Source organism: Apostichopus japonicus, chromosome 12 (genome assembly GCF_037975245.1).
Source record: "Apostichopus japonicus isolate 1M-3 chromosome 12, ASM3797524v1, whole genome shotgun sequence".
NCBI lineage: Eukaryota > Metazoa > Echinodermata > Holothuroidea > Aspidochirotida > Stichopodidae > Apostichopus > Apostichopus japonicus.
The window spans coordinates 9,170,106-9,197,740 of record NC_092572.1 but is presented as its reverse complement, the minus strand read 5'-3'; the positions used below and the strand labels follow the sequence as shown (position 1 = coordinate 9,197,740).

The 27,635-nt window shown below is 35.1% G+C and overlaps 1 protein-coding gene and 1 long non-coding RNA gene across 3 annotated transcripts in view; one reads left to right on the top strand and one right to left on the bottom strand.

Moving 5' to 3' along the window:
• Window positions 1-27,635, bottom strand: part of LOC139977473 (short transient receptor potential channel 7-like) — a 162,555-nt gene that overhangs the window by 123,129 nt on the left and 11,791 nt on the right. The window contains exon 1 of one of the 2 annotated variants that reach the window (XM_071986823.1): window positions 6,851-7,046. The exons of the other annotated variant lie outside the window; for it this stretch is intronic. Within the exon in view, the coding sequence (XP_071842924.1) occupies window positions 6,851-6,923 (73 nt within the window). The 5' untranslated portion in view covers window positions 6,924-7,046. Of the gene's footprint in view, window positions 1-6,850; window positions 7,047-27,635 lie in introns of those variants that run through there. 2 annotated transcript variants of the gene reach the window in all.
• LOC139977474 (uncharacterized) lies at window positions 251-27,635 on the top strand. Its single transcript, XR_011796551.1, has 4 exons — window positions 251-343; window positions 12,579-12,724; window positions 25,459-25,510; window positions 27,513-27,635. It is a non-coding gene; the product is annotated as an uncharacterized lncRNA (long non-coding RNA).

Sequence of the window (27,635 nt, the reverse complement as noted above, 5' to 3'; positions counted from 1 at the left end):
CGCAGGGATTGTAACGTTCGGTGATATATTTTGCTTGCTTTGTTTTGAGAAATTTCCTTTTATCTTTCATGTTTTGCTTTATAACGAGGTGTTTTATAAACAAAGAAATTATGACCAATCATACAGTTACATTTCTTGTGTAACCGAGTGGCAGCTACAAAACATAAATTGCATAGCTATTAACTTCCGGAGTAACTTATTTAATTGATCTATACATCTATTCTATATCCTTTCAGCGTATTGGGCATTTATAGCCAGCCTTGAGTGATGCACTACAATTTTGAGCCTTCGTGTCTTAAGATGACAATTAAACCAGAAATCACACAATAGAGATGAGTTTTTCGTAAGAGAGCTAGCTCATATAGCCTACTGCTTGTTTTCATTTTTAACGAAGAATTTGAGGTTTTCTGTACTATACAATTACTTAACAATTTCCTGTGCACGTAATTAGACAATGAATCCTCTTACTATGACGAAATTTGTAGTCATGGCAACTATGTCGGTCTACGAGGAAAATTCTTTTGTTTTCCAAGTTAGGTCATTGGTTTCTTTTATATAGTTTGATTATAAGGTTCAATGCAATTATGATTTAAACAACACCAGGTATACACGAGTATAATTCTGCAAGTCGCACGAGGATTCTACTCAAACTCATGGGTATATTGAAACAAACTAACGTAAGGCAGTCATTGCGAAGTAAACCACCCATCATTTAGTGGCGCGGTTCATTGAGAAATATATATAGCCGTGATGCAGAACATTCGCAAACAGGTTAAACAACAAAACAAACATAGATTATTGTTTATTCGCATATCATTACAGAAATCCGTCTGTTTTAATAGTACGTCCAAAATATTTGTAAATGTTGAAAAACGAACACTTAAAGAGTATGATATGGATTCACCAACTCTGTAGTCAGCAGTATTGGTTACAATTTACGTCAAAACTCAAACAAAATAATATACTGAATGGTAAACGATTTGGTTTTGATAAATAAAGAAGGGGAATGGGTGGGGGGGGGGCAGACATCCTTAATCTCACCCTGATGAAATTTGCATTAATTTAATTTCGACAAGAAATTGATTTCTTATGCATTATGTTTCATTCCTTGGATTAGATAATATTCCAATTTGACCTTATAACCTTTGAAGGTAATGTGAATACCAATTAATGAATGTTGTTTTTATGTTTGGGGATACTCCCCAACTTCCAAATACAAAATTGGTTTAAAAAAACCCTCCTTTCATACCTCCCTCTTGAATGTATGACATCATACCTGTTCGCTAGTTTACTCCCCCCAACCCCCCCCCACCACCCCCCAAAAAAAACAATGTGAAAAGCTGCTTGTGCATGGGATCTGAATTCAAACTTTACTGGGATATTTTAAGATATGTTCCTCTTCCGTCAGTCACATTTCAATTTACCCTTAGACTATCATTGTAAGATTGTTGAGATCATTCTATGGCTGCAGGTGGGGTATACTTGTGATGCTTTAAGTACCTCTTGTTTGTGCAGTCACTGACATGCAGGAACGTAAGAACACATGTTGACAAGAGTTTGCTTGTATGTTCTATTCGCATCCTGTGACTTTCATTAACCGAAATGCGACACAGATACTTTAGCTCTGAGCAACAAAAATGTTTGGCGAAGAATTTTTTCGTTCTCGAAAAAAAAATATTTTACTCATTCTCATGCTGTTGTACTCATACTCACGCTATTGTGCTCAAACTCATGCTGTTGTACTCGTACTCATGCTGTTGTACTCGCACTACATGTATGATATTTACATATGAGAATCTTAGGCTAAACTTTTTCTTTTAACTATACCGAAAAGAAGAAATAAAAAATATTCAAATGTTAACATTTAGTATAAGGATGAGAGGAACCTTGTCTTATCAAAAAAGTTATTTGTTGATGTTTTTGTTGTTGTTGTCATAACATATGTTCAAGAAGTCGACAGAGCCAAATTTTGTTCATTTTCAAAGCAACGGGAGCTGAAAAAGTGTTAACAAACAGACTAGGCTAATATCTACATTAAAAAAGAACATCCTGTAGAGGGCCTGAGTTTAGATCCTTTAACTTTTATCCTTCCTTGTAGCAAAACACCAAAATTGGCATGCATGATATCTTAATATTGGAATAGTCTGCTACGAAGATGATATTAACATATCAAAAAGAATAGAGAATGAAGTCGGCCTGTTTTATTAACCTTTGAGGTTGACTAGAGCCTATAATTATCTCATCTTGAAAAAACATTTATAAAAATGTTGAACACATCATCAGACGTGTGCAAGTCCGAACAGAAACTATATATTACACAACTACGTACTCTTATGCTTATACTCATACTGTTGCAATCGCACCCATGCTGCTGTACTCGTACTCATACTGTTGTACCCATACTCATGCTGGTTACAGCTTCACACGCTGTTGTACTCGTACTCATGCTGTTGTACCCATATATGCTGTTGTACTCCCACCCACGCTGTCGTAATCATACTCATACTGTTGAACCCATACTCATGCTGTTGTGCTCGTATTCATACTGTTGTACTCGTACCCATACTGTTACTCATGCTGTTGTGCTCGGACTCATACTGTTGTACTTGTAGTCATGTTGTTGTGCTCGTACTCACGCTGTTGTACTCGTAATCATACTGTTGTACTCGTACTCACGCTGTTGTACTCATACTGTTGTACTCATACTCATACTGTTACTCATGCTGTTGTGCTCGGATTCATACTGTTGTACTTGTAGTCATGTTGTGCTCGTACTCATGCTGTTGTATTCGTACTCATGCTGTTTACCCCCTCACACGCTGTTGTACTCGTACTCATACTGCTGTACACGTACTCACGCTGTTGTACTCATACTGTTGTACTCGTACTCATGCTGTTTCCCCCTTCATACGATGTTGTGCTCGTGCTCATACTGTTTAACTCGTACTCATGCTGTTGAACTTGTACTCATGCTTTTGTTCACGTACCCATGCTGTTGTACTCATTCTCACGCTATTGTACTCATTCTCATGCTGTTGTACTCGTACTCATGTTAGTGTACTCTTCTTCATGTTTCTCCCTTCACACGTTGCTGTACTCGTGCTCATGCTGTTGCACTCGCACTACATGTATTATATTTACATATCAGAATCTGGGCTGAAACTTGTTCTTTTTTTATAACTATACCAATATTTGCATCTTTTTTGGACTAAATGAAAGACGATATAGTGACAAAACAAAAGAAAATAACAATACAAAATAAAAGAAGATATTAATACGTTAAATACCCCGTAGAGAACATTGCTGAATTGAAATAATTTGAGAGAATCCTGGGAGCAACGAAATAAATGAAAGGGGAGAAAAAAAAGCAGTTTCTTAAAAGCTTTTACTGGGGCTTGCCTTTTTTTTCAAAACACAAATCGAAGGCAAGATGCTTTACAGACATCTCAGAAGCAAAATTGGATTCGACAAACCTTGTTTGCTTAATTGATTAAACTTCCAGTGTCATCCTTACAACTTAATCATAACATATTGAATGCAAAAAATTGGGCCTTAGATTGATTCCCAGTCTTATTGTTTTCTCACGGGTAAAAAGGTTTGCTTTCTATCATTTGTCAAAGGTTCAGAGGCTGTTCCGAGGAAGTTAAGACGACTAATAACAGAATGGCCATTTTGTCTAATACGTTTAGTGACATGAATGGGAAACATGGAAAAAATATGCTTGATTTGTATCGTGACACCCGATACTCATAGCTAGTACATTAACTACTGTTCATGTTCCACAACCGTGCATCAGTAACTACTGCGCTGTGTTGGCAACACGGTAACATGTGTTACAGGTGGCACAGTAATTACTGGAAAGCTGTTACACTTTGAACTACGAGTCCGACAGGTGAAAATTTGCAGTAATAAAAAAAAAAAACTAAATTTTCTAAAAAATTTTAAATTTTAAATTTTATTTATTTAAATTTGCAGTAAGAAAAAAACTTGCAGTAATTACTGTGCCACCTGTAACACATGTTACCGTGTTGCGAACACAGCGCAGTAGTTACTGATGCACGGTTGTGGAACATGAACAATAGTTACTGTACTAGCTATGAGTATTGGCTGATCGTGAAGTCTATAGGGATTAGTGGAGGTGTCAGAAATCAAATGCGGAACTGGTATTATCATGTATATTGCAGTATCATATAATATATGTGCATTGTACGAGAGAGAGGAGAAAGAGAGAGGGGTGGAGAGAGGGGAGGGGGGGGGGCAGGGATAAACCTAGCTTTGTATACTATTCGGACTCACAAACAGCTGGTATTCTGTAAATTTGATCTTTTATTCCCCCTAAGTGAAGCAATCATCTACCCGGCCTCTGTTGTAATCTGTAATGCCACAAGTGCATAATATATTCCGAATGGTGCTTGCTCATAATTCTATATATAGCCGCAATTGGTTTATCTGTTATTAATACGAATATATAATAAGTAGTACCAGCATAATGGACTTTTTCGAGTTTTTTTCCACTCTACCAGCGGTATTTGTACTTCTGTTATATTAATAGTCTATCAATTGTAGTCCTCAAATATGCTAGAAAATGATATATAGTAATGGCCACCACTTATTGCTATCTGATATATAGCCTATAATAATAATATTGAGGATTTATAAGGCGCAGAAATATCCACCGATAACCGTGCTCAAGGCGCATCATAATATTACCCTGGTCAACGATAACCTGTCAAACATAGAGACAATCCCTCTACATGGCAACAGCTAAACAACACCCCAAATGGACAGTTTAACTCACAAGTCCCCATTTGTACACCTGGGTGAAGAGAGGCAATGGAGATAATGTGCCTTGCCCAAGGACACAAGGTAATGATCTGGCCAGGACTCGAACCTGCAAGCCTTAGATCACAAGTCCACTGCTTTAACCACTTGAGACCACAAACGCTCTATCACTATCATCACAGCCTATCATTATTATCGTCGAATTCACAAGATTTCACAAGGTATATTTCTTTCTTCTTTTGGTCTTGATAAGTCAAAGTCCAGGAAAATGAAAAATATGAGGGCTCTTGTAATATTTCCATAGCTTTCCTGGTTTTCAAGGAGTTCACCTTTGAAATGTGCCTCAAACTCTGGATTGCTCCTTTAAGGCTAAACTGATGATGACGTCAGCTTCTCATGTGCAATTCTAAATGGTAATTTTAATACATGCTTTTATCAATGTTACTAACTTAAACTTCCATTCAACAACATAATATACCATTGGGTACCACGCACAACCGCTGTCCTTGACAAAACTTGTTATACATTGAAACTATAAAAAGTTTTATATTTTGCCGTTCAGTTTCAGTTGTGTTGCATATGAGAGAAATGACCTAATCGACAGTGTGTTAGACTAAGTAATCCAGCCACTTCTATTGATGACACCATCGAGCTATTACGGATTAGTAGCTCCATGGTAACACTCAAGACGTGTACATGGTGTTCGTCAAAAAGTAAATGTGATATGAAAATGCAGCCTGCACTGATAGCAGTCTTTTTGACGGTCTGCAGTATATCATAATTAAATTTGGTGTTCAAATATCATCGTTTGTTTTGGAGGGCCATAAATCGTTTCCGGAGACTAGACCTATCCTATGTTTTTGAGGAGATTTTAGCTTCTTTTTTTTTCAATTTTCACCGATTTAATAATAGAAGATAATTAGGTGGAAAAAAGTATTAAATTCCAAATCTCATGTTAGTTAACTGAAATATTGACTTCCTCGAAAATACATGTACAAAAATTATAAACCAGACTTTTAGAACAAGTACAACTTACAGCATGATTACGGGTACTTTATTACAGTACCCCATGGTATGAGTACAACTACGAGTACAAATAGGTCTTATAGCGAGGACGAGAAAAAAAACCGCATGCACATCCTTATCATTGTAAACTATAGATTTCCCAAATGCGACAGGCATGTGTACAAATTTGATGAGGGCGCGTACTCGCACAGGTAACTATATATGCTTGCAAATGAGTACGAGTTCGTACTCAACTTTATGCAAATCTGCAATGTACTAAGACAATAAAAACAAAGAGGCTCAACCTCGACGACTCTTATAAAAATTCCAGTAAATATCCTGTCAATAAATAAGTTATTTGTTCACGTGTGGTACCCGCACAGCGGCGTGAGTACAAATGCAATGGAGTACAATAACAATTATATTTCTGTGAGTACGAATTACAAAGGCTCTCAGAACGAGTAGAAATATTGTCGTTCAATAAAGTATCCGTTCCAAGAAATCCAAAATGTCCCGAGTATAGGTGTGGGAGTAAACTGGCATATCGTACCATATTGAGTATGGGCACTAAGTCATCATGACATTTCGGAAAGTCAATGAAGTTATGCTAAACTTAATGAATGTTATTTAACTATAATGACTTCATTAGAAAGAAAAATATCGTTAGATGACAATAGGCAAAGCCTAGAAGGAAAAAAAAAACTCCAAACCTAACCCCCAAAAAATAATAACCATAATAATAACCATAGGCTATATAGTTGTGTAAGCTCGACTAGAGTTAATTTAAACAAAAATTGATACATAATTAAAATGAATTAACAAACAAGCAAATGAGTGTTAACATTGATTTAATTGCTAATTTACCATCATGATTATTATAGCTTTTATTTGTTGATATTAAGTTTTTTTTAGTGTGTGTTGGTATGTGTATATGATGTTTAGAAGCAGGCCTACATTACCTCGAATGCATTCATGCAGAAAGTACAGCCCGACTCGATCAAGCGACATGACGTGGTGTTTATTTCCAGTCGTTTTGTTGATCAGAAAGTCTATAAAAACTTACCATTATCGACATCATTCTTTCTGTCTTTATCTCCAGAATCTTTCTTTACTTCTTTCCTCCTCGTGCCCGCCATTTCTATTGATCACGTTACTTTGCGACTTTGTCAAAAAATAAATTCCCTGCTCGTTAGACTGTGAAATATGCAAGCATTATGTCTGTCGAGGCAGACGAACTACGTCACGGGTATACCTCACGACTTCCAATCATGTAAATGACAACTTTATGTCATATCTATCTCAACATTCAATTTCAAGAATGATTCGATTTCGTAATTTAATACGTCATTACGTCATTAATCATCGCAACAGTTAATCATAATTAAGATATTGAAAACAATTTAAAAAAAAATGTTTCTTGGTAAGCGATACAACAAGTTGAGGAACTGGAATGAGCCAACGTCACATCCAACATAGAACTCCTGCTTGATTAAACGAAAATGTCTACGCATGCGCAGACTTGTAAAGAGTCATCTTGGAATTTGTTTGGCAGAAACAATTTGGTAATGTTCACGTTTGACACCATATGAATAATGTGCACGGAAGCACCCAAAGGGATTCAATTGTCCAATGGGAAGTATTTTAAACGTACTACTTCAATTCATCTGTCCTTCTGATAGAAAAATAGCGTGATACTACGTCGATGCTGTTAATTGGAAGTAAATGAGTCTGTTCGTCTGCCAATTAGTCGCTCTGTACGGCGTGTTTGCCACAGACAAATGGGAAAAACAGGTCAACAACCGTCCCCACCATGTTCTTAAGATTATGAAATTTGTCTTTTCTTGTGTTTCGTTTTCTACAAATACGGTAGCGCCCAAGTTGATGGCCTAGAGTTACCCTCCAGCCGTCTGACAATATAAAACTCTTTCTTCCTGACTAGGTAAAATTTTGACTGTTTTTAACCACTTGTGTACAATATATATATATGAACAGCATGAGTTCAAGTCTCCATACACGTAAAGTTATGATGCTTGAAAAACAGCGTTGAGCAATTCGATAAACTCTGTAAATACAGGCGCCAAATGGATTCCTTGTGAAAGCAATGCATATGATACACTGTCATCAATTAACTATGCGTTCTTTCATATCAAAATATCAGGAGTTAAACTAGAACATTATATAGGTCTCCCTATCTATCAAACCCTTACCTCCCCTGTAATTGAACGAACAAGTTAAAAGTAACCTGAAATAAAAATCGCATCTCATCTCACCATATCTAATTAATCTAACATAGGCCTATAATATAAATATATATATAAATATATATATATATATATATATATATATATATATATTATATATATATATATATATATACATATATATATATATATATATATATATATATATATATATACATTGCGTGAAGTACGTGTTCTGGTTAATGGGACAAGCGATTTTATTTCCAATCTCATTAAGTAGTTTCGTGAGCTTTCTTGTCATTGTTCCCAATCCCAAATGTCAAATACCGTAACAGATTGCGTTTTTGAGATAATGGACATTGAAAAATAAAATTATCCGGATGTCTTTAATTGGTAGAGGGTAATATTCGCATGCCCGTTGTTAAAAGGAGACAACCAAAAAACATGTAAACAAATCACTATTTCATAATGGACATTAAAATGATTAAAGGGAACAAGTACATAATGCTCAGTCTCAGAAAATTGCCAAAATTTAAATTGCTAGACTGGTTAGAATACTTTACAAAAAAACAGGTTCACTGAACCATGTAAAACTGTCTGGAAACCTTTAAGTAAAAAAGTGAAAAAAAACACTGTTTGACAACAGGATAAAAATGTCATAGTGAACATTAAAATGATTAAAGGAAATACGTATAAAATGCACAGTCTCAGAAAACTGACAGACTTAAAATTGATAAAATAGTTAGAAAACATTACAAAAGAAAACAGGTTCACTGAACCATGTAAACTGTCTGGAAACCTTTAAGTATAAAAGTGAAAAAAAGCATAGTTTGACCACAGGATAACAATTTCATAGTTAAATGGATAGCTCAGTTGATAAAAACGTAAGAGAGAAAACTTCCAATATACAGTAACCCATTTCAATTTTTTTGTAGTTGACTTGTATATTACTATTTACAGCTCTCCTCATGAACTTTCACCCTGTTGTCATGGCGACGCAGTATCGAATTTCATCAGTATTTGAGTTACATTTTTGGTTAACCTTCACTACCTCTTTAAACAAATATCTTAGGCGGCTGGTCTGAACAAGTGCAAAGGGATTTTCCTCCAAATTTTGCTAATGGACGTGTGGAGGATAGTTGCTTCCTCCAATATACCTGTAGTATATTTTGCTCTGGGACCACTCGATTCATTTCCAAAACTGGATTGAAAAAAAGTGGGACCTCGTTTTTTAATATATCTCCCGACAGTTAATATCCTGTTACTATGGCAACCTCGGGTAGAATTACAAGCTTTGTTTTTATATATTAATCAAGAAACGGGTAACATTCAGAGAGAGAAAGGGATAGAAAAAAAAGGTTTCAAATGTTTTTTTTCAATTTTTTTTTTAAGTTGAAATGAATATCGATCAACTTTAAAGAGGAATTGGACACTATATAATTTCACGGATATTTTCATAATTTTAAGTTTTGATAATGAAATGTCATACCCAGGAATGAGTAAAAGAAGTGGGATCAAAGTCTGACAAATATATGACACACAACATTGTCACATTCTCTTTGTTTTAAAATCGACTAATTCTCATGGCAATTAATTTTGAGATATTGTGGAATCGCCATTGTTAAATCATCTGTTAAGATACTTTAAGAGAGTACAACGTGACACTCTATGTCTTGGTTACAAAAAAAAAAAAGCTGATGAAAACCACTTGTGTACTTCAGGTGTTGAATTAAAATAGACTAAAAAAAATAATCCTCTTTATAGTACATTGTTTTTACTGGTTGTTGTCTCATGGATTCAGTTACATATCCTCAATATTCCCCTCGGAAGAGTAGAGAGTCGTATTCTTAACTCAACGATAAAGATTAACACTCTTGAGAAAAATGAAAATAACTCACAGATCCAAAATGCTGATAAAATTAATAAGAAAGTAAAGAAAAACAAATTGTTGGTCTTTATGGTGTTCTGCTATAGAACTACGTCCCTATATGTGTTATGTTAAAAGCATATTCCCCTCTTCAGTTACAATTTCTAAACATTTTCGATGGATTTTCTAAAGTAACGTCTCTTGAAAAATTTAGGTCATTAGCTTCACTAACGTAAAGGTTTTATTTCAAATACTGATCGCTAAAATTCAAAAATTGATATTTTCCTAGGTTTCTTTGTTTCTTGTCCTGTCATTAAAGGGCTATTCCGGTGGTTGATAACACGACATTAATGGATAGGACAAATAAACCATATTGTTTAATCAAAACCACTGTATGATATCTTGTTTCTAACTCAAGATCAGGTTGATGTTTTTTTTTTTACTTATTTTGGCTGGCTACAAACTTGATCTTCCCTAGATGGAGAAGATCATAGTCCTCGGTCTGGATAACCGTGATGACGTCAGTCACTTCGCTGTTGCCAGAAGATTCATTGACACACACAAAAAAAAAAAACATAAAATTTCACCATTCAAAATGCTATGAGGACTGTGGTTTGGCTTTTGACCTATAACGAAAGTTTCCACCTGATAATCATCAAATGTAATACTCTTCTTTTAGTCTGTCTTAATAGAGTCATCCGGTTTTGTAGTTATGATTAAGTGCGATATTTTTTTAAAAGGTTTCTTTACATTTTCATGTATATATATATATATATATATATATATATATATATATATATATATATATATATTACAAATCGTTTCAAATTTATGCTGGTTGTTGAAGGTTGACCTACAAACTCAATGACACAAAAACTTTGATAACACTAACAAAAATAACACTAATAATAATAAAATCCGAACAAAATTGGAATTTCGAATTACAAATTGAAATTATAAATATAATCTTTATATTAGTTACACTAGTTGAGCCGTTCGTCGACCGGTTGTGATATCCAATTTTAAAAATCCTGTACAATCTTATCCACCATCGGTGCAATTAAATATTTATAGCTTTATGGTGCAGTTTCAGTGTAAACCTAAAAGGCTCGAAGTTAATTGTAAAGGCGACTTTCGTAACGTAAAATATATTGTAGATATAATCCGGTAGTGTGCGTGGGAGAAACTACTTGAATTGATCCAGGAATTGCCGTTTTTTTTAAGTCGCGGAGACCTCAGTCTGGGAATGTCAACAGTAAGTGTCTCCCCGAGCGGCAGACAATGACATTAATGTATCGTACGGCGGATAACGACTAAGACTGTCTAGTTTCAACAAATGTAGCCAATCACAGTTACCTAAATGACCGTCTGCTCATAACAGACAGCAACCATGTAGACTTTGCTCATCAGTCGTTCACTGTGCGCTTGTGAATCTTGACGACTATATGACCGTTAACTTTGTCACGACTGTCGAGAAAGTGCGGGGCCTTATTAGATAACAGCACATGCAAAAGAGAATCATTAAAACTTTAATATTTCTGCATGCATGCATGCATGCATATATAACGCTAATAGATCCATCAATATTTCAGGCTATGTTAACGTTTCAGTATCCTTTCCTTACGTTATTAATTTAAGAGTTTTTTTTAATTTCATTTTATTTTACATATTTGTATTCATACATGTCTCAAAGACTACTTTAAGACTACACCATGGCACTTCCACTTGTCTCTTCCCCTCCACCCCCCCCCCACCCCGGCGTTTGCTCACAATGATTCACTGATTCCGTGTACAATACAACCATATGCTGCAATATGATATTAGACTGCTTGACAATAAATGGGAGAGCATATCGTTAACATAATAGAAGATAAAGACTTCTGTTAAGAAGTATTTAATGGTGCAACGATTTCGCAGCATTCAACCTAGTGGGCTCAACATTCAGGAAGGACACGACTAACTTTTTTCTGCTCCCCCACCCCTTCTATCTCCCCTTGTTTCCCGCTGTCACCCCTCTTCTCGTAACTCTCTTCCACCTTTTCTTCTCTACTCTTTTCTGTCTTTGTCCTTTCTAGTGTACTCCCTACCCACTTCCCTTAATCCTCTCTTAGTCCCTCCACAGTTTATCTCCTACCTCTCCTCTTCCCCCTGTTGGTTTCTTTCTTTCTTCTCTCCATCCCTTGTCTACTAATCCTCTTACATCTATCTCTTTGTGTTCACCCTGCTCATTAACTTGTCAGTATTCTGTGTATGTATGTATTTGTCCCTTCTGTTACTGTTACTAATTGTCATTCAGCCTCTGAAGAAGATCCTGCTAGGGTCGAAACTTCAGGCCCTCTTACTTTTACACTTAGTAGAACTCTATAACGCAACTTGTAATACATACCTTCGACAATTTCGTTGTTACATAATGACGGAAAATTCAAACACTTCATGACATTTTAAATTAAAGATGGGTACACGTCATCACCATGATTATGATCAATAAAAGTTTGACTTTGCTGGAAACATGCTGTGTGAAATATCGTATATATAATTTATGCAAATTTTAAGAGACCCACGGTGCACTAATTTAAACAAAAGATATCTACAGTGTATGTATATTGAGTATGTTATGTATTATTTTGTAAATCTTAGTGTTTGATGTAAGGTTGCAGTTCGGTAAAACGCTCGTCAAAGAGTGTAATTTAGAATAATGAAAAATTAATGTTATACTCATACAGATCAACAATGCGACATGGAGAGGTTCCCGATGGGCGGATTTCATTCCGAGGGTGAATAAAATCGTCCCAAAATCTTGCGCTACCCAGGAATGCTGTCCATTATAAGGTCGACCAGGCTTGAGTATTTGACCGGTCTAACCCTACAAGTGAGATTTTTGTTATTCTGTCGAGTCATTGCTCGGGATCAATGTTACTCAACTATGCCCTTGTAGAAAATCAATTGAGAACCGATGCCTTAAACAGGAGTTTCCTAACTGGGGTGCATGAACCCCCAGGAATGCTGTCCATTATAAGGTCGACCAGGCTGGAGTATTCGACCGGTCTAACCCTACAAGTGAGATTTTTGTTACTCTGTCGAGCCATTGCTCGGGATCAATGTTACTCAACTAGCCCTTGTAGAAAATCATTTGAGAACCGATGCCTTAAACAGGAGTTTCCTAACTGGGGTGCATGAACCTCCAGGGGGTGCGTGAGTCCATCCCAGGGGGTTCGTGAGAAGTTTCTGAAAGTCAAAACTACAGTACTTTATGTTGAACTAAAATCTGATATATCATACAATTTAGTAATGTACAAAAGTCGCACCTATCGACACACTCTACAATATTACACTATGAACTTGATCTTTTACGAAACACTGTTATGCGTATTATAGTATAATAATGACTCAGAACGTGTCTCGAAAAGTTGGGGGTTCGTGGACAACTCTGACCTCCACAGGGGGTTCGTGGGGGAAAACGCTAGGTTAGCTAACATAATCGAAGGAGATGTGTTTTTTTTTTCTTTTCTTTTTAGCTTCTACTTTTTTTTTAAATGTGGTAAGTTAAAATTCAATATAAGTATTTACTGGAATACTTTCATTTGAATATAATAATAATGAAGAAAAGTTGTTTTTATCCTCCATTTTTAACAATCATACTTTCATAATATTACAGTCGCTGAGAGGAAAACATCAACTTATATATGATATAATGAGCAAGTAAATCATACAGAGAAAGAATTTTGTAAATCCATAAAGTATCGGTTGAGTACCGTACGTAGCGACTGCAAAAACCACCCAAACAGGTGTTAGGTCGAGCACCGCCAAATTACCGACTTTATCAAATTATTTTACAATTTTCGGACAGACGTTCTGTGGATACAACAGAGCTGGGACTTAATTAGGTTTTAGAAATGGTGAAAAAAATATGGCAAAAGTAGTTTCTCAAGTTTCAAATGCGAGAGCTCCCTAGCCCGTGTATGAAATATGAAATTGCATAATAATAATATTCCACTTTTATATAGCGCTTTATACCAGCAATAGGTCTCTAAGAGATTTGCAGACGTTATGTTACCCCTGGTCAATTATAACCTGTCCCAGAGACAATCCCTCCAGGCGGCTGCAGTAATATACTGCGCCCAATGACAAGGTATACCTCACAGTTACCCATTTAACCCCTGGGTGGAGAGAGGCAAGTGAGATAAAGCATCTTGCCCAAGGACACAACATAATGAACTAGGCAGGAGTCGAACCAGCAATCCTTGGATCACGAGTCCGACGCCTTAGCCAATCGTCCACCACACTCTACGAATGCCTCACTCTCATCCTCTCCTCAACACAGATTATCCGGAAAACCTTGTGACAAACCAGGTATAATAGTACACATTATGGGGTAGCAATCACATAGCCTAACCACAATTTTTACCAACTCTATAGTTGGCTAAGTTATTGAACTTTACATTTTCACCACTGACTACCTGAAATGACCTTTTGACCTCTGCCCGAAAAAAAGGATTCTTGTACTGAAATAGTTAGATCCATGTACACTAGAAGTGTTCGTTTTGAGTTTGAGAGCTTGCAGCATTGTCATACTTTGAGCTCTGTTGACCTCAAATGACATTTGATCTCTGCAAAGAACAAATAAGGCGCATCCGCGTATACTAAAGAAGTTCATCCACCTTTGGTTTCTTTAGTTTACAACGTTTTCGGACTTTTTTGACCTCAAATGACCTTTGAACCCTGCAGAAAACAATAGGGTTCTTCTACTCTATAGAATGCATCCACGTTCCCAAATATGATCTTCACCCAACATGTGATTTTTGTTTACAAGCCACGGCGTCACACACACAAACATACATACACACACACACACACACGCACACGTCACCAACATTTCAAAGATCTTGCATTCTACTTCGGAACCGATATCATAATAATATATAACATAACTGTCTTACGTATGTCTTTTTCTGCTTTCCTATTCTTTGAAGTTGATAAAATTTATACATATATTTTCTCACGACAAACTTCCCTCGAGCGAAGGTCTTGCCTATATAATAGACACTGTCACGAGTAACTCAAGCAGGTGTTTTTCTGTAACTTAAAAAAGTTTGATTTACGAAAGGCTATACAATTCTCACGTTTGGCGATGTTCACAGTCAGTGAGTTTCAATATGTATGTACATTCATTACTGTATTCAATAGAATATTGTACAGAAAAAGTGTGGATAAACTGTGAGAGAAAACACATCACGGATAAGACTAGATTAATGGAAAATAAAAATGGTGACGTCTTTTGTTACAAATTTGAGAATTTTTTTTTTAAATCGATTTACATAACGTTAGCACTTATATCGCTTGTTTTCTTTTCTTATTGATTATTATTAATAAACCTGACAAAGAATGGTTATTCAAAGTTGAAATCAAAACGTGTAGCAGCAGGATAAATTTATGAACCATAACAAAAGAAAACGAAACGTATATCATTATATATATATATATATATATATATATATTTATATATATATATATATATATATATATATATATTTATATAGATATATAGATATACATTTGTATGTCTAGAGGTTCGAAACCGGTCAGGAAGGTCGTAAATTCACTGTAGACGTTTGTCACCTGTATCGAACAATACTAGTTCTGTTTTTGGTGGCATATGTTGCCTTAATCTAGAGATCAAACATGATTATAACCAACTCGAAATATAAAAATATAAAAAATATAAAAAAGAAGAAATGGACTATAAACGAATAGCATTTGGCTTAAACCGATAACAGACAAACACCGTAAAATATTAAACATATGTTGAATACATTAGTTTATTTCGTGGACTACACGTTTATATGCCTACCGGTGATAAATATGGAAGTGTGTCGATAATTTTCACAAATTAAATAAATTGCAAGTGAAAATCTAGCATGGTCAGAAAATTTCATTTGCATTTTGTACTGTATAATATTTTGTCTGAGTTGGCTACCGTCTGATGTGATGTCACGTGTCTGTCTGGCCTGCAGGTGTTGTATATATATATAACCTATGTCTATATAGTTGTTATAGAATTGATCGAACCTAGTGAAATTCACGAAGCTTTCAAATTGACTTCGAACGTTTTTTTTTTATGTGGTGTTTGGTTTTACACCCTGATAGAGCCTAGAGATAACAGACAAGAGTCTAGAGTTCGGAGTATAGAGTATATGACTACAGACTGGGTCTAGAAGTAAGAGTCTAGATTTAAGAGTTCAAGTTCAGACTTTAGAGCCTAGAGTTTAGAGACTAGAGTCTAGAGTTTGGAGTCTAGAGTAAGATATATACTGTAATACACATTCGATGTCCAACTCACTTTAACAAAATACATAATCGGATGAACTTAATTTCATAAAGTATTCTATATGGTTGATGTAGGTTGAAATAAAGACCTTTCAATCCCAAAGAGAGAATTAATTTCCGTTTTGATGATTTTTCACGGTAACTTCCGGAACTCAAACTTTTTTCAGTCTTTAAATTTATATATTGTATTTGATATGGCGACATTATCTGATAATAATGTTTCTCAAGAAAGATCACAAATTATTTCATATATATATGCCAAAAACAAATTACGGGGCATTATACAAATCATCTATTGCAAGTGTGATAAAAACAGTAGAAGATAACAAAATAACAAAATTGATATCCTGCGGTTATCATTACTACTTTGTTACGATATTCCAAGGATTGAAAAGGACAAAAGAGAAAAAGAAAAGAACAAGAAAAAGAAAGAAAGCCACAGGGATATATTTATATATATATATATATATATATATATATATATATATATATATATATATATATATATATATATATATATATAGCGTATATATATAGATAGATATAGATATATATATATATATATATAGCGTATATATATATATATAGATATAGATATATATTAAGAGTATAATTCATACTCACGAGTATGAATTCACGATCAATGTAGGTTGTTTTTTTCAGTATCACGATCGCTATGAGGTGTGAAACTTGAGTCACAACATGCTGTAAATTACAGTATAGATATTCGATATTATATATTCGTATATATATATATATATATATATATATATATATATATATATATATATATATATATATATATATATATATATATATATATATATATATATATATATATATATATATTTATATATATATATATATATATATATATATATATATATATATATATATATATATATATATATATATATATAAGATAAACAAGCGAATATCTTTAACAACGACATACTGCTATATTTCGGAGTGGTCACCACTCAATCGTCAGGCAATTGTACAAGATCAATTGAATACAAGGGCTAATATACATCCGAAGACGACAATAGTTATAACCATAACTTGGAAACATTTCTAAAACTAACATTTTAAAATATATGACTTTATTCGATATTATATATTCGTATATATATATATATATATATATATATATATATATATATATATATATATATATATATATAAGATAAACAAGCGAATATCTTTAACAACGACATACTGCTATATTTCGGAGTGGTCACCACTCCATCGTCAGGCAATTGTACAAGATCAATTGAATACAAGGGCTAATATACATCCGAAGACGACAATAGTTATAACCATAACTTGGAAACATTTCTAAAACTAACATTTTAAAATTTATGACTTTATCGATAAAATTCAGTATACGATGAACTATCCGATACACATAGAGACACACAGTATACGTACTGTAAATTATGAAGTTTTATGCTACAGTAAAAACTGAGTCGTTCTATTAATCGGAAGCATGTGTTATTTGGATTACAGTACAGGAACTGAGGATATCTGTAATCCCAACAAATGCATCAAATTTTGGGATGAAACATATCCTCAGTTCTTATAGTAATCCTAAAAAGCACATGCTATACCGATTTATCAGATTTTTAAGTTTATAAGTTTATATCAGTATGTCAGGATTGAAGTAAGATATCTACCAATCTTTATTCGTTGAAAACAGAATTCACGCTTGTAACTGACATTTAGCATTAATGATAAATCCTTTTTTAGACATTTGCCCGCGGTGACAGGAATACAAGACACATGGAAATATGGGCTGTCTTAAGTGAACTGTATAATTTATATATTCTTAATATTGACAGGAAATCATGATTTATGGCATTCTCCCACTTGCATACACTTTCATGCTTTTTTCAATTCGCGTCCACTTTTGTAGTGTCATTATTTCTTAACAGGATTTGACTTTTCGTATTTGATAAAAGGAAAATAATTGGTGATAAATTGTCTGTCTTGAGTTATTCCTTCCAAACCACGTACTTCAAACACGTTTTGACAGGCTACATTTATATACAAAAAATAGAAGCTCCTAATAATTTAGACAACTAGGCCGTTTTTGTTTTCCACAACAAGGGTGGTGTGTTCAAAGTTTCTAGCGATTAAACACGTTCTTTCTAGAGATAGCTTACCGACTGCCCTATCCATCTGATTAATGTTGCGTAATGTGTTAAATGAATTTATTGCCCCCAAGTCAAATGTTTAAAATGCATTACAAATTTGTCAGCCACAAAATGGTGTCATCCAACGAAAGTTCCCTTTTGCTTATTTTGAAATTAAAACAGAAGACATACTTTGGGTTGAGTTCTTCTTACAATATATGAACTATCGGATTAGCATAACCCCTTCAGCCTCGCAAGGAGGAACCGTCATCGATTAAAAGCCGTAAAGAGGCAGTCAATAAAATGTTAGCATATTTTCAAACTGAATATCTATACATACTTTAAAAAAAAGCTTGCTCTAGAAACATTCTTTTTACACTCAGTTTTATTTTAATTTCTCTTGGATGATGACGAAATATCAAGACTGACAAATTCTGCTGCCTGAAGTCAAACTTTATAGGTATACTGTATTGGTCCCAAATATGCTAGATATTCCTAAATATGATCACATTTGGTTGAAATTCTGAAACTATTTTTTATTACAACCTTTGATGAATTTATCCTCACTGTGACATAAAGTCATTTTGTGTGTCCCTTAATAAATGTCTGAAACCAATTTGGAGAGTAAAGACCTCCAGGAAAGTACTTTTTGAAAAACTTCTAGCAATTATAGCGTGCTATAATTTGGGGCCTATATTGACTATACCTTTAAACCGAACAGGAAAGCCTCGTGGCGAATTTGGAAGCTTAATACACTGGGTGATTGTTGCACATACACACGGGGGAATGAATGAAGTTCACTTGGGTCGTGTAATTTATGAAGTGAAACGTAAACAAACAAGGCCGCAATCATAAGCTAATTAACTTTTATCAGACTAGAAATCATTCCAGGAATTAGGGAATAAAGTAGGCCACGGGTTATCGGAAGAAAATATTATTATTACGCCGGCAAAACGAAAGATCATAAATATTTATAATTTTATGTAGCTTTCGGTAAATTCATTATAATTCATTTCTCTTGGATGATCATGGCATGTCAAGTCTGAAAATAATGCTGCTTAAAAGTCAAAGTTTAAACCAAACAGAAAAAGCCTCATGGCGATTTTGATGTATTTACTACACTGGGTGATTGTTACTGCACAGACACACACGGGAGAATGTGTGACGTTCACTTGGGTCGTGTAATTTATGTAGTGAAACGTAAACAAAATGGCCGAAATTCATGGTAGTTGACGAGAGGCTAATTAACTGTAAATTGAGAGAAATAAAGATAACAAAATAAGAAGATAATACTGGCATAGATAGATGACTGACGTAAAACATTAAAAAAAGATCAAATCTGTTGAAGTGTTCAATACATCAGTGACCTTTAAAGTATTTAATATTGATTTTTCTTGTTTCAAGCAGGGAAGTCATTAATCATGTTTGCGAAAAATCACATGATGACGTCATAACAGGCTTCTTTATAATGTAGAAAGCATTCCGGCTTAATGCTATATATAAGAGCTTAACAGATTTAAAAAAAAAAATCACATGATGACGTCATAAACAGGCTTCTTTATAATTTAGAAAGCATTCCGGCTTTAATGCTATATAAGAACTTAACAGATCCAAATTTTGTAAACCAAGAAAACAGCTGTCGTTTCATGTAATCAAGGAAACATGACATAATGCATGTAATAATTTGTGTTTAAATAACTCAAATACGCAAAATAAACCAAGCAAGCGAACGAACTAACAAACAAATCAACAACTAAAACCAGGCAAAGTGTATATTAAGCTTTAAAAATTGAGTTCAGATCCGGACAAGCAAAAGATCAATAGCCCTAAAAGGTATATTCATATATATATATATATATTACTCAAAAACCCATTAAGACCATAACTATGAAACGATATACCGTTACTAATACTGATTAAAATTGCCGCCATTTTTGATTGGAGATACTTATCAGCGGTGTCTTAAAGCCCCCCCTAGTATTTTGCCTTAGTCACGAACACCCGGCATAGATATAACAACTGACTCCCCCGCACACTGACCGACTTATCAGCGCACACACACAACACATTGACTGTTTGCTGATATAACGACCGGAGCTTGTTTAGATCATACATTTTGTTGATGCTGTACAGCTTCAAGTGGTGAACCACCGAACACTGCCGACTGGATGTTGGCTGGAAGTCGGAAAAACACTACGGGTCCAGGTTTGACGACTAAAAGCGGCATAATCCTAAAATTTGACAAAATCGTGACTCATATTCCTTCCGGGGTAATATATTCCTGTTTTACTCGTATCGTTTATACATGAAATATCTGATTTTTTGTTGTTCCTCGGAGTTTTTTCAAATCTGATTCCTCGGTAGAATTACTGATGCATTTTGCACTGAATTAGAACCGGTTTGGATTTCTTTGTTTCATATCAGGGGGTACCTTCAGCCTGTCTTAGTCACTTCAAAAGCCTCGCAAACAGTTATATATGCAAGTGTTATATGAGACTAATTACCGTAACTACTGGGGAATTCCACGATAAGGTCAACATAACCTCCCCAATTTTCAAACTTGTCACGTGTGAATAAATTTGATATCGAATTCAAGTGTGGAGTTTTCACTGAGATATAATTTATAATTCTTTGTCAATTTTTGATCTTTACAGACTTTTTTTTTATGCCAACATAATTTGAATAAGTTAAACATCTTAAATAGACTCATTATTAATCAATTATACCAATTAAGATTATATCACGCGATTACTTTTTGTCGGGTAATAGTGTGACCTCCATTGCATAAAACATTGCCTTCTGTGTACCTCTTTCCTTTAATTCTGGTTTCCGTCTGCAAGTGCACTAGAAACTAGTGCATACTAGTAATGCTTTGATTAAGCTCATCTCTTAAAGAATCCTAACCGTTAAGCGATTTTCCATCTTTAGCTATATTTTACTGGTGTATACAGGAAAAGCTACCACATTAACAGAGCTAATTACTCCATCATAGTCCAACTTTTGTACATAACCATGCACTGTACCTCTATATATGTATATAGGCCTATACACTTTAACATCAAATCACTTCGTTGAGTCCCAGCCAGGGGATTTTTGTTTATTTCCTGAATAAGTATGTGCAGAACGTGTTACACTTGAAAGGTTCCTGTTATATTTTTCTTTGTTAGGAACACTGCAGAGCTCGATGGCAATGCAAATATTTTACGTAAAGACATTCTAAATTACCCATATATCAAATAGTCCTATAAACATTGTAACTTGAAACGTAAATATGTTAGCTGTGGTACATGAGCTTCTTTACTTTACATTACCAGTACCATGTAATAAGTCTTAGGTCATGCTCTTACACCGTCACGCTGTTACCATAACTATATTTGTTTATGACATCATACTTAATATTAATCATAATATTTAAAAAAAAAACAATACATTCACGGTGCTTAAACAGCAACCAGTCCTTTAAGTTCACAGATCATTTACCATTTTATAAACAAGCTTAAAACCAAAAAAAAAAACTTAACATTAATCATGATATTTTAATTTTTTTTTTTTTGGACTAGAATGTTATGGTTGAGTGTACGTTAAATGCATCCACGATGCTTAAACAGCATACGGTTTTTAAAATTCACAGAGCATTTATCATTTTATAAAAACAAGGTAAACAACAAACCCGAGTCCTTTGTATAACGTGACTCTGTTACCCCACTTATTAATATTAATATGTCACATACTTCAAGAAACTTTGAAACTTTTCTTTTTTTTTGCTTTCTAGTTGAATGTTATAATAATTAGAGAGATTTATTACAATGAAACTTTGCCCTGAAACTCGACACAGTCGCTACTTTTTGCCCTACATTTATTCTGGAAATACCTCGCACGTGTTTCGTATCACAGCGTTCTCTTATTCCAGACACACCAGAATAACACTATGTGGTTAATAAGACAAACTTGCAACAGACATGCAAAACATAAAAATGCTGAATCCAAGGACAGAACAATCAAATCTAGTCCAATCAGGAATATTAGCATCGTTTATGCTTTAACTTCATGGTACCTTACAAATAGCCCCATTATGCGTTTTTTATTATAAACACGAACTAACCAATCCCAAACTACATTTCTTTCTTAAAGAATGTATGTGTGCGTGTGTGTTTGTGTGTTGTACATAATCATGCAATCTCTACATTTTATTGTCAACATTATGTCACATTCGCAGAAAACGAGTGAACAACCAAAATAATTCATATCTAAGCTTATGAACTCTTTTTTCTTTTTCTTTTATGGTTTGCAAGGACCAAACTTAACAGTTTTAAACCTGGCCCACTCAAACAAAAGCTTTATTCCTAAGTCACACACAATGGTTATCGGAAATTTCGTAACAAAAGTGTATGAAAGGTCCAGCCACATAAAATAACGTTAGATATCCATCTACCCCGTACTACACACGAATTAAAAATGCAGACAGTAGCATTGTGTGTCCCATCTTTGCCATTACAACGGTCAGGGCAAAGTATGAGTCGGACGCATGCGCGAGAAAATACCTTGCAAAGACCATACTATTGTTGTAACTAAAATAAATAAAAAAACCCATATAGGTTAAATAGACCGGTTTTCATTCGTTTGACCTCTGCGAACAAGCTAAAATTACGATCATGATTGTTTGATTGTTAACTACAAAACTGAGTTATAAGGATTTATAAAACGATGGATAACATTAATTTGAGGCTTGTACCGAGGTGCTGACGTCATCATCGGCTTAGCTTTAAATGAGCATTCCAGGGATATAAAATATTATGTAAAGGTGAATATCGTGAACTCCAGAATAACCTTAGAAACATAACTAACTCATTCATTTCCTTGTTCTTGCATGGTCAATAACATATGAAAACTAAATTTCGGCAGAAAGTTATCTTCTGATGCTGGTCATTTTGGGCTGACTTATAAACTCATCATAGGTGTCGGAAAGAAGAACCTATGACCTCCGTTCTTTTAATTTCCGCTTTCTAGGATTTTCCATACTTCGTGAAAAAATATCTAATTTACAGTAGCCTTTTGTCAATAAAACAGTCATTCCCTGCATTGTGTACTGGACTTTCCCTGTGTGAAACTGTGCATGTAGCAGACTGCATACAGGCGAAGGCTGCTGGTGTTCGTCGCGGTGATCATTGGTAAAAGTACTGAGTGACGTCACCTTCGTGACGTCAGAGAAATGTACTGTACAAGACTCTGACGTCCAGAAGAAATATTCTTAAAACCACTATGTCACGACCACGCCTCTTTAAGATCAAGAAATTCTGCACAGAGGCACCACGTGTCTACTCTTCTACTTAAGCTTGCAGGTACAAGACGCCATTTATGTCTTGCATCAGCCGATGCTCAAAGCTAGTACAGTAACTACTGGTGCCACCTCTAACACATGTTACCGTGTTACGAACACAAAGTAGTAATAACTGATGCACGGTAGTGGGACATGAACAGTAGTAACATATGTTACAGGTGGCACAAGTAGTTATGATACTAGCTATGTGTTTGAAGTAAAGGAGGTACGGTACCACTTTTTTCCAGTTCACATCTCTCTTTAAATTACGCCAATTTGTCATGCCGAGAACGAAGAAAGGCCATGTTCGGGTATATCCATAGGCCTATACTTATAGTATAAAACGACTAGATACGATTTCATTTTAGAATCGCGTATTTACGAACTCGCACTCAATGGTTTGTACAGCAGCTACTGTTCATGTCCCACAACCCTGCATCAGCAATTACTACTTTGTGTTCGTAACATTAGTTACAGGACATGAACACTTGTTACTGTACGAGCCATGATTATCGGGTGCTTGCATGGAAGGAGACCGCCTTGACCTTAGTAGCCCACTGGCACCGGGTGCCTGATCATTCAGTGAACGATTGGATATATCACAGGTTGCACTGAGCAATGTAAACTTAAACGTTATCAATTATGTTGCCAGAAACATAATCTTGCCTTAAACTATAATCTGTTTGAAATGTGGCGAAGTAAACTCAAAGTGCCGTTTTATTATAGCAAACAGATTGCGGGACATGTGGGATTTACTTTACACCGGCACAAATTCAAATGAAGTCGTTCTTTTTTATATGTCTGCGACAGCAGAAGGTGTCATAACGATGTCTGAAGGCTCATAAGTTTGTAACTTAAAATAAATTAAGTAGAAGCAAATAAAATCATCCTTTTCTCATCAGGAGGAGATAATTGAATGATCACTTATGCTAAACGTGCGGTCCGTTTTGGGATGTACCCGGCATGGTTTCCAACACAAAACACTGCCATTGTTTCACTCTGTGACGTCACAGTAGCAGTGGTAGGTGCACTTTACCCCCTTTTGATTTAATTTCTTTATTGTCTACTTATAAGTACTTAAGCTTTCGTAAACATCGCTATTAAGCAATATGAAGACAAAACAATGACTCGAGCAGTGATAATTTTCTTGAGCAATTCCGGTGACTGAAAATGACTTGCTTGATTTACGAAATTGATAAGAAAAAAAAGCAAAGTTCTGCATCTTCTATATCAAAACAATATTAGTAAAGTTCGAATTAATTCACCAGTGATCCGAAGCTCTCTTTGTGGCCTCTGCCCTGATTAAAATCTCCGATTTCAGACTAAACATCTGCCGTGTCTGCCCTTGTGATGAAACATTCGTTGGCAACATGTAATATCATATATACAGGACTCGTTATGTGTTGAACGGGGAGCAGCTATACGCTTTGCAACCGATTCACACAGAGATTCCAGTAACTACTGTAAACCTTAAAAATGTGTACAGTAAAAATTGGGTCGTGCGGATAAATCTGATACATCGGTAGCAAGTGCTATATTAGGATTACAGTAAGAACTGAGGATATGTGTAATCCCAACAAATGCATCAAACTAGATTTGTTGGGATCACACATATCCTCAGTTCTTACTGTAATCCTTATATAGCACATGCTACCGATTTATAGCACGATGATCCAGTTTTAACTCTGGTACGAAACTTAAAGATGTACAATAGTCATACTGTGTTCTCTGCTTATATCGGGGCGCTTTAAGATTCGTCTCAACTGATTTAGCAGGCTAGTAATTATCGAGGTTCCTAGTGTAACATGTTTTACTTTTTTTCAACAGAAACGGGGAAGCAAATAGTAACTTAATGCGAAGAGCAAGGAGCAGTTTAATGGTAAATATGACTTTTAAATATTAATTTCTGACCAGGAATAATATTTAGTCAAAATGACCGTGCTAGTGCTCCGATGTGATCGGGTGCTGATTGAGTACAGCAATGTATTTACGGTCGAAGAAAACATTGCCCATGAGACACTTATAAATCTTAAAAGGGCTTACATCAGGGTTGTCCAACCTACGGCCCACGGGCCACAGTCCGGCCCGCAGCAGGGTTGCGTCCGGCCCGCCAGAGATGCTCTACGGTGCGAAATTTTAGTGAGCAGATTTATTGATAACAATTTGAAGCTATATAATCAATCATTCGAATCTTCTGGGTCCAAAGAACTGCATACAGGTCAGTTTGTGTGACACTCTCTCAGCTCATGCGGAGGGGGGGGGCGGCTGGACTTTATTCATGTTTTATCAGGAAGGAAAATAAATCAGTGCGCTCCGTGCTCACCATTTTGTTGCCTTGGGCTTCGGGCAAAAAGTCGAAAATTCGAGCGTAGGGTTCATGCGGCCCCTCCTTCATCATGATCATTCCATGTGGCCCTCCTCTGCAAAAGGTTGGACAACCCTGGCTTAAATCAACCCTAATTAATGTTGTCAATAATATTCGAAGCTAATTAATTGACTCAGCGTACGAGCAGCAAATGTATTATAACACTTCTTATAAACAAGATTGATTACACTACATCCCTATGTTCATCAAATTATGCTTGACATGATTAATAATTAATGCTTGGCAAGATTAATGTATGTCGTCCAGTTACAGAGTTGTTGACAATTCATAATCATGGACATTAAATATGAATCTAAGAGACTGACTTCGGTCAGCTCGCGGTTTTGATAAGCCAATGATTGCTTCTTCGCGAGTTCCTGCTTGCCGGAGGATGTAAAATGCATACATACACACATACATACATACATGATAAAAGGTGCATCGTAAAATAAGGTGTGTGGTAATAATAGCATATCTGAACTTATGCATAAGTTCTCGCATACTACTTTAAAACGGAAATTCCGGTCACGGTTCATCTTTTTTTTTCAGGAAAAGGTGCTGGTAATTTTTTGCATCCTCAGTTAAAAAATCACACCCACATAACTTTTGTATTTGTCGAGATGCAAATTTTTATTTTTTATTTTATGAAAACTTTATGAAATTCATCTGGCAATGAACAGATCATCCGTGACATTGTAACAAATAATTTACGTGCTATTGACAGGTTTAGCGAAGTTAACATTGCCAAGTCATTAAAATATTCAAAATTTATCACATTTTAATGACAAAAAAAATTAAAAATTATCATAAGAACATTAAAGTTGAAAGAAAACCATGCATCTAGCATGGTGACATCGTATGTCACCTATTATGCCGCCCCCCACTTCCCGGAGTACGGGAGGGGTAAAAACAAACTACATTCAAAATAAACATATATAGAGTTACAGGAGCAAACAAGATTTGACGGACTGACATATGAGTCTCATCTCACAATGTAAGATATTTTTTTTCTCTTCCATATTAATGTCACGTTGGCGCAGTCACTGGATTATCCCTTGAAGTACGTCATAAAGATTAATGCACCCGATATACACAGAGAACACAGTTACTACTGTTAATCTTAAAGTTTTATACCAAACTAGTAAAAAACTGGATTGTGCTATCAATCGGTATAGCATGTGCTATTAGGATTACAGTACGAACTGAGGATATGTGTAATCCCAACAAATCTAGTTGTTGGGTTTTGTTGGGATTACACATAAATATCCTCAGTTCTTACTGTAATCCTAATAGCACATGCTACCGATTTATCAAATTTATCAGCATTATCCAGTATTTACTGCGGTACAAACTTTAAGATTTACAAATAGTTACTGTAATCTCTGTGTGAATCGGATGATTGATACTGCAACTACACGATAAACGAAATTACGAAATGCTATCAAATATAATAAATCCAATTTAAAAAAAAAAACATAAAACAATATATAGCGTCTTTTGTTTCTTTCATTTACAGATCGGAGATAATGAGGAAAAATTGTTCGTCGCGTTAATAACCCTATATAATGACAACAACCTTGAAATCATTCAATTTGTTAATATCTCGACAAAATTGATGACTTTTCTGCCGTATTAGATC